The sequence below is a fragment of the Notamacropus eugenii genome, chromosome 4, assembly GCF_028372415.1.
Source record: "Notamacropus eugenii isolate mMacEug1 chromosome 4, mMacEug1.pri_v2, whole genome shotgun sequence".
NCBI classification, from domain to species: domain Eukaryota; kingdom Metazoa; phylum Chordata; class Mammalia; order Diprotodontia; family Macropodidae; genus Notamacropus; species Notamacropus eugenii.
Window position 1 is genome coordinate 348,536,673 of NC_092875.1, and position 8,579 is coordinate 348,545,251.

Here is an 8,579-nt window from a genome sequence, read left to right on the forward strand (position 1 = left end):
TTGTGAAAGAAGCCTGGCTTTCCATGTGAAGATTTTTCTTTTCGAATGCATAGACCACACTAAATCATTTCCATTTCACTGTCACTAAGAATGAAGAAACGAGTCTGATTTTCCTTTTCCTTTTAAAAGATCACATTCATTGTCTTGTCCCCAAATAATAACATTTTAAAATCTAATAAATACATAACAGGGGATAAGAAAAAAGAGAAAGAAATAAGAAAAATCCTGCCTTTCTTCTTTGCACAAACAAAATATATTTTCCAGCTCCTGACTAGAATGGCTCTTTATCCAGTTAACATTCCCCAGGCTGATGCCTGAAGTATCTAAGATCACTTTCAAATGCCCTTTCTAACAAGACCTGAGCAAGAGGCCACTAATTTTCACTGAACAAAAAGCCACTGGAGAGAGATCCGTTTGTCAATATCAACTGGTCCAGCAATTTCCCATCTTCAGACACGTCGGCCTATCTGAGCTGGCAGATGTTTAGACAAGATTTTATAAATTGTTCAATATCAGCCCATAATGAACCCCAACTGACCATTCCAAAGCAGCTAAAAGCATCCAGGATCTCCCCCGCTGGGATCCAATAATGCTCTCACGCTGGAACATTATTAATCATGGAATAAAATAGATGAGCCTCTTGAAAAATAAGTGTATGATTGATTAAAGGGCAATCTAAGAAGCCATTATTCTTGTTTTATAACCGTAAGTTATATTCACTCAATTTATCTTTGGGGAAGAAATAAATGATTGTTCATTTCTTTTTTGAAATTATATTATATTGAGATTCATAAAATTTTGCTGAAAATTAAAGTGATATATTTCTTTATGATTCTAATCTAGGAAAATATGTTACCTGACTACAAATTTCAGGTTTATATGATTTGGAAAGTAAGTGGTACACAAAAGGAGGGAGGGAGATGAAGTTGTTTTAACTTTCGAGGGTTAAAGGAGAAGGGGGGGAGTGGGGAGAAACATTGAATACACAATTTTACAGTTCTAGAAGAACTGTAAAACACTGTCTATGTGGACACATTAAAAAAGGAAAGTTAAGCAATTATCTAGGAAATTTGGTTAATGGAGATAAACACTTTGGATGATTCAGGCTTAAAAAACATTTTTCCCTTCAGTTGCTTTTATTTCCTTGTGTGTGAACCTCGATTATCAAGATTATTATTTTCCCTTCCAATTTTGTTTACCTAGGAGATAAAATATAAGCTTGAACCAGAAATAAATACATTATGCTTCTACGGTTAATTATACAAAGAGTATTAAAAAAAAAAAACACATCACTATCATAATGACAAGAAGAACACTCCTTTTATGCTGGGGGAATGAAATTTGTATAACTAAAAATCACTGTGTATTCTTCCAATGGCAATAAATGTGTGCACACATATTAAATATATCCAATATGTATATATGTGGTTCATCTACCAAAAAGCATTTTGGAGGGGGGCAAGTTTAAACCCCATAATTTATCTAGAATAGTAAAAGATATAAAATGCAGTGATTTTTGTAGTCAATTTTATCACTGCTCTCTCAACCAAATTACTCTTTTAGGAAAAATGAACCCAAAACACCATATTGTTGCAGACTAGTCTGTTTTTATTTACAATTAAAGATATAAATTAGTAAAGAATTCTTGTTAAACAACCAACAAAGATTGTATAACCATCAACGTTTCAAATAAAAACCAGGCAGAATTTATTTACAAAAAGATCGGATTCCATTGCAATACAACTTGCATAAATTACTAGAAGCTTTATATCATTACAAAAATAAATATCAAATTTGTTTCCACTTTTTAAGTACTCAAGTTCTTCAATCACATTTTATTATCTCTACTGTGTACATCTTTTACAAATAAATTTTACAGTAAATCCTATCACACCTAGAGAATATATACCGTGGCAATGAAGTGATCAATTCAAGATATCCTGAGAAAAACAGATTGTTTTCAAAAGTCACACATACATTGGGGAAACTATACTAGACCAACAAACTCACATATGTCCAACAAAATTCTGTTTTAAAGAATTAGAGTCTGTAGATTTAATAGTGCTCTGTGGGTTCTTCTTTTATACAGTGGCACAAGATGTGATTCCAGATTTAGAGATTTGTTCTATATGTTAGCTCAGGGAGAGATGATGGCTTGCTGACTTTTTTTCAAAGCAATTGTGACACCTACCTGTGGACCAAGGAAAAAACCAAATCATCCAAAATCCTTCAGTTACACACTTGTACCATTAAATTAGAAAAAAAAAATAGGCATTCTAAAAAGCTTCATCCTCTTTGTTTTCTTCATAAAAGACTCCAGACAAAAAAAAAAAAAACACTGATGTCTAGCATTCAAGCAAACATAGATTTTTTTTTTTCAGATGCTGCTATGAATATGGTAACATACAGTATAATATCCACTCCATCTGGACACATTCCTGGGTAGGCTCACTAAAACCTTATTCCTAGGTTTTTCTTCAGTTTTACCATGTAACCATCATCTATAAAAGTTACTTGATATGGGAAGTTTCAGCAATGCTTCTCTAACCAAACTAGCAATTTTTACAATTCTACCAAGATGGCACGGATGTTAAAAAACTAGTGAATTCCTTGTCATTTTAAGGAAACAAAGTAAAACCACAGTTGGATTTAATATGAGTTTCTATAAAAATAAAAAAAATATTTGCATGTGCATATTACACATATGCATTTTTTCCTGCAGTTTAAAGATATGATCCTTCAAATAGAATTGAAAAAATAAAGGAAATCTATAATGGAGCTCTCTCCCTCCCCAAAGTGGGAGGAAGAATACCAGAAAATAGTGTAATACTTTGCAATCAAACTCCATGTAATGAAGCAAGAAATAAACATTAAGCAAGTTTACAGCTGCGCAATATGTCTTGGATCGGATCCCAAATGATCAGTGTAATAGAAAATGTTCCCACTTACTCACATTCTGTCTGATTGCACTTCTATAGGTAGGGTTGTACTCCTACTGTGCAGACTTCAGTGGAATCTGTCAAAATAGAACCGTCAGTTAGTCACAGGACACAGCCAGCTAACTAGATTATACAGTATATACCAAATCTCACAGTAGCTCCAAATACAGACTTAAGCAGTTTGGAAGACTGCTTCATCTCATCATTAAAATCACATTGCAAGTTTGAGTAAATTTCAACATCTTCTAAATTTTATTTTTCTCTTAAGGGATGTTTAAAAAAAAGTTCAAGAGACTTATTCTATGGTTTCTGAATGGACGGGAGATGGGAAAAAGAGGAGAGAAGAGAAGGGGGTTTAGTTATCAAAGGAGAGAAGCGAAAGAGTTTGTTTTATTTTTTTAAGTTTTAAAGGTCTGTTTCCTCCAGGTTTTTGACAGTAAATAGTAGTGTTTATTTCCTTCTGGACAAAACTAGAGCAGAATATGATCTTTAACTAGTCAGTGGGAAGTCAGAACGATCCTGTTTTTACCAATCAAAACACACAAAAGCATAAAAGTAGAACAGTGACGGCCCAGGGGCTCTAAGTTTAATTTGCATTTCGTTCTAACTTTTAACCCTGGAACTTGGAAAAACAGCTGAGGAGATTTCAGAAAACAGGCTGAAAATCTTTTCATTTTCTTATTTAAACCAGATCTGTTTAGAGATTTGAAAATATACACCTTTTAAAATAATCTTTAAGATCAAATGGATGGTGAATCTTACCAGTTTTCTTTCCCACCCTTAGGAGGAGAGGTTCCTTTATGTGACCTCATTTCACAGGACCAAAGATCTCAATCTGCTTTGGTTCTTCCTCCCTCCCATCCTACCCCCCTCCAACACACATACACACGCACACTCGCGCGCACACGCACACAAACACATCCTTTATGTTGGCATTCTTTAACTAAGGAAGAGCTTCTGTATGTATTTCTTCCCCAGGAGTTATTTTGCCTTTAGCAGGAAAAGAAAGAAGCCATCATTCACCTACCTTTCTTAGGCTCATAACTAGAAGGCCTGTAATGTGGCTCCAGCTGGTTAGTGCTCGTTTTCAAAGAGTCACTGCTCTGCTTGGGAACAGAGCTGGTATTTAACACAGTCTGACTCAGTCCCTCGTTTGAAGCCACTGCTGCTGAGTTATACCTCAGGATCCCCTGGCTCTGAAGCGCGTTAAAGTTTCCATAGTTTGTGTAGTTGCTGTAAAAGGGCGAAGTGTAATATATATGTCTTCCGAGGAGGGAAGAAGGGGAATAAGCCGAACTAGAGTGGGACGTGGAGGAAGGGGCAGCCGAAGTCAATGCAGGTGGGGGACAGTTTTGCCCCATGTTCTGATGCTTAAGGTCCGAGGTGGCGATTTCTGCGAGAGACCACAGCTTGGGTTTGATGGCCTGGGTTTGGGAGCTGGGGGAAATCCGATTGTCCAAAGTCGTTTTGTTGGAGTTCCGGGAAGCGTCTTCGTGGGGGTGGCTCAAGAGAGGAGCTTCCACTCCCGTAAGGGGCGAGGAGGTCACAGGCTTCGTGGGGGGGAGGTCTCGGTCCCCTTCCTCATCCTCCTCGTCGTCGTCCTCGATGTCATCGTACTTGTCCTTCGACTCGGAGCCCGACTCGCAGAGGGTGTCTCCTGCCCTGCAAGGCAACTTCTCCCCGTCGGACTCGGCGGAGCAAGAGTGGTCTGTAAGCGAATCGACGTGCAAGCTGATCCCTGAGAAGAGCCAGGGCCAGACAAAACAAGGGCGGTCAGTTATTTACACCATGATGGCTAAAAGGAGAGAGCTCACACACATAGGGCTGCTCCCCCCACAGCTGCACAACATTACTTGTAAACAGGCCGGTATGCTTTGAACAACAGCGATACCCATAACCCTCCCCCCAACTCACAGCCCACCCCGCCTTCTCCCAAGGGCTGCCACGTGCTGAAGGGTGGTTGGCCTTATAAACCAAATAAAATACCCTTAAGTGCCCGTCTCAGCAGTATAAAACCCATGCGTGTCAATATGATCTGTTAAAGGTGAACTCTCACTTGTCTATGTGGCTTAAAATTGCAAAGACGGGAAGGGTGAGGGCGGGGTAAACAAGATGGTGTGTAGGGAATCCCCCTCCCCCCAAAACACCCAACAATTTTCGCCCTTTGAATTGGAATAACTGTAGAAACAACCTCACAAGTTGGGGTAGCCCAGCACAAGCTTTCTCCACACAGGTTCCGGCGGAACCTCGGAGCGGGAGCGGTAGCTGGTTCTACTCTGACTCACTGACCTTCGTCCTCAGCCGACGTTTCGTTGCTCTCCTGCACCTTGTCCGAACTCTCTTCTTTACTCCTCGCCCCGTCTCCATCGTCTTCGTCCTCGTCTTCACTTTTGTTCCGGGGGGCCCAAGTCATCTTATTCTCCTTTTTGAGTCTCCGGCGGGCATTGGCAAACCAGGTGGAGACCTGGGTGAGGGTCATCTTGGTGATGATGGCCAGCATAATCTTCTCCCCTTTAGTGGGGTAGGGGTTTTTGCGATGCTCCTGCAGCCAGGCCTTCAGGGTGGCGGTGGCATCTCGGGTGGCATTTTTTCTGTAAGCCGGGTCATTTAGCTGATAAGGATAAGCGGGGCTGCCATAAGGATGGTAGCTGATGGCCCCTGTCATGCCCGTCGTGTGAGCATCATAAGGTGAGCCCTGAAAGAGAAAAACGTAGGGAGTGAGCAATTTGTTACCGTTATTAATACATAGTTGGGTTTTTTAAAGGCAAAAGTAACCTCAATTGTCTCTTAGATTTTCTAATCTCAAATTCATGTTTCAGTACCGAACACTGATGCCCACACCCAGCCAAATGCCCAAGGATTGCATTTTTAGTCATCAAAAATAGTCAACCTCCAAACATTTCACTTTCTTGAAACTAAATATGTTCCCCAAATCACTTTTGAATCACACACTTGGGGAGGGCAATAGGCCTACCGGTAGTTTCTTGATATCTAAATTTCACTCAAAGGTTCAAATGATGCTTTCCCCCCCAACAGTCCTCTCGCAACCCCCTCCTTTTTAGCCATAGAAAACACAACAAAGCCACCACTTAGCAATTCACTGCACTAATGCATTGCAAATCCAATTTGCAAATCAGAAGATATGCACCGTTTCAAATTGTTCAAATGTGATGTAATTAGCATTTTAATTCGCCCTTTAACGTTTAAATTGCGCTTATTTAAACCTTCCAAATTCTAGAAAGTTACAGATATTGTAGTGGAACTAGATAACTTGTCAGCACATCTAGGAATTCCACTGAGGGTGTGGCGAATAACAATCGCAATTTTACTTAATGGCCTTAATAGCCAGAAATACTTTTCAACTTCCAGAGACTTAGCCACCACAGTTCCAGAACTGGAAAGTCCAACGAGAGGATGATTTCATTATCAAGATAGATGGCAAGACAATTTATCTCAAGTATTTCTAAAAGAATAAGGCTATACAATTGGGAAGGGAGATAAAGACAAAAACAAATTCTGAAAACATCGCTGATATTAGAGATTTTTTTTCTTTCTTTTTAAAAAAGGATTGCCATGTCAACAGTGAAATCTGAAGCTGCTGACTTCCCAACGGTCTTGTGTAGGAGCGGAGCTCACAGATAGCAAACAGATGCTCCTTTTCATCCCTTAAAATCCAGTTAAACCATTAGCACAAAAGCATTGAAAGTAAATAAAAACCGCACGGGGAGGACGACCCGAAGGTCCGCTCAGCAGCGGACTAAAACACACACACACACACGCACACAGACACACAGACACACAGACACACACACACACACACACACACACACCCTTATACTCTCCAACACCCAGACCACACTTAATTGCTCAATCCATATTCTTTTAAGCAATAAAACGAAAGAATTTAGTGCGAGAAAAGTAGAGCGGATTAGATGGGAAGGTGTGAGCATTGGCAGATGACTTCCGACCCGAGAGGTGAAGTAAAAGCATAATCTATCCATCTCCTCTTGTTATTCTTTCTGCTCGCCCTTAAAGTTGACGCTTGAACCTAACCAGCAATCTCTCTCTCTCTCTCTCTCTCTCTCTCTCTCTCTCTCTCTCTCTCTCTCTCTCTCTCTCTCTCTCTCTCTCTCTCTCTCTCTCTCTCCCGTACGTTACCTTACGATTGTGCTCTTTCTAGCTTCTATAAATCATCTAATAGTGGACAGAGATGCGGAGGGGGATGAAAATGAGGATAAGAACAGCAAGCAATGAGCCAGGAGGAGGAAGAGGAAGAGAAATGGGGGGGAAGGCCGAGGCATCTCCGCAGTAGTTACCATGTAGGAAGGGAATCCCGTGGCAGGGTCTGTAGAGTACTGAAGTGGGCTGGTGAAGCCGGTCGCAGCCTGCGCGGTGAAAGCCGCAGATCCCGGGTAAGGACTGAACGCCGAGCCTGAAGAAGACCTGGCCAGCTCCTCGCTCCTAGGCGCCGCCAGCGCCGAAGCCCCGTAAGCTGGGCAAGAATAAAGAGCCAGAGAACCAGGGGGCTGGTAGAGGTAACCCTGAGGATAAGACATGGCTTAGGAGTGCACCGGAGCAGGGAGGGGGCGAGGGGGTAACCGGCCCTGGCTCTGCTTCTGCCGCGGCGGCTGCTGCTGCTTGCTCCCTCTCTTGCCTTTCCCGTGTTGGCTCGGTCTGTATATAGTTATGTAGAGAATTAAGAATTGTTATATGTCCCCCCCCATTCACCCACCCAAGAGAAAATAAGAAGAATGATCAGCAGGGAATGGGGGGGTGGGGGGAGAGGAAGATGAAGGGCAGAAAGTAGAAATAAATCAATCTGATCAGAAAACTAACCCGGACGAGAAATGCATCTGGAGAAGTGAGAGTGAGGGGAGGGAGGGGGTGGGGTGGGGGAGGAAGGGAAGGGGGGAGGGGGGAAGAAGCGGATTAAAAGAAAAAGACAGAAAGAAAGACGGACAGAGAGAGTGGAAGAAAGTGGGAGAAGGAGGAAGAGCCCCCGAAATCAGGAAAGTGGCTGCGGCTGCTGCTGCTGCTGCTGCTGCTGCATATGGAGCTCTTTCTCAGCCACAGCCAGTTCCCCCAGCGCCTGCAAGTCTGTATTTTGGGGGAAGTATAGAGAGTCTGAACAGAAGAGTTGAGGGAAGGAGCGCTCGAGTTTCTGAGGGACATTGGAAAACGGAGCTGTCCGTCACCGCGGCTTATCTGCATATTCAGACGGGCCCGCCCCCCTCCTCCTCCTCTCGCCTTCGCCTCTCACAGACAGGGGAGGGAGGGAAGCACAGGCTTTTGTAATGCAAGCCACCCTCTCTGTCTGCCAGGGAACACACTGCTGAAGCCAAGGGATGATACTGCTGATCAGCCACTCCGGACTCCTGCGCTCGGCTGCGCGCGCACGCACGCACACACACACACACACACACACACACACACACACACACACACACACACACACACACACACACACAAGCACACGCACACGCACTCACATTCTCTCTCTCTCTCTCTCTCTCTCTCTCTCTCTCTTTCTCTCTTTCTCTCTCTCCCTCTCCCTCTCCGTCTCTCTCCTTGTCTCCCTCCCTCCCTCTCTTGGCTCTCGTCCTTATATTGTCACAGTTTAGGAAAAAGAGGGGAAGGGAG

The 8,579-nt window shown here is 42.6% G+C and overlaps 1 protein-coding gene across 3 annotated transcripts; it reads right to left on the reverse strand.

The window, feature by feature from the left end:
* Window positions 1–1,587: 1,587 nt before the first annotated feature.
* Window positions 1,588–8,288, reverse strand: IRX2 (iroquois homeobox 2). 3 transcript variants are annotated; one of them, XM_072605375.1, is made up of 6 exons: window positions 7,776–8,286; window positions 7,256–7,613; window positions 5,229–5,634; window positions 3,967–4,677; window positions 2,954–3,016; window positions 1,588–2,191 (listed from the first exon to the last, which is right to left on the reverse strand). In XM_072605375.1, the coding sequence occupies exons 2-5, from the start codon at window positions 7,493–7,495 to the stop codon at window positions 2,973–2,975; spliced, it is 1,401 nt and encodes a 466-aa protein (XP_072461476.1). In that variant the 5' UTR covers window positions 7,496–7,613; window positions 7,776–8,286; the 3' UTR covers window positions 1,588–2,191; window positions 2,954–2,972. The 3 variants fall into 3 exon arrangements, with proteins under 3 accessions (XP_072461476.1, XP_072461477.1, XP_072461475.1); XM_072605376.1 differs by having other exon boundaries at window positions 2,950–3,016; window positions 7,256–8,288; XM_072605374.1 differs by having other exon boundaries at window positions 7,256–8,286.
* Between the last annotated feature and the right edge of the window lie 291 nt (window positions 8,289–8,579).

Coding starts and splice junctions, on each gene's coding strand:
- IRX2 (XM_072605376.1), bottom strand. CDS start 7,495: ATGTCTTATCCTCAGGGTTACCTCTACCAGCCCCCTGGTTCTCTGGCT. Junction 5,635..7,255: donor CGGGATTCCCTTCCTACATG/GTAACTACTGCG, acceptor TTTCTCTTTCAG/GGCTCACCTTATGATGCTCA. Junction 4,678..5,228: donor AACGTCGGCTGAGGACGAAG/GTCAGTGAGTCA, acceptor GGCTCTTCTCAG/GGATCAGCTTGCACGTCGAT.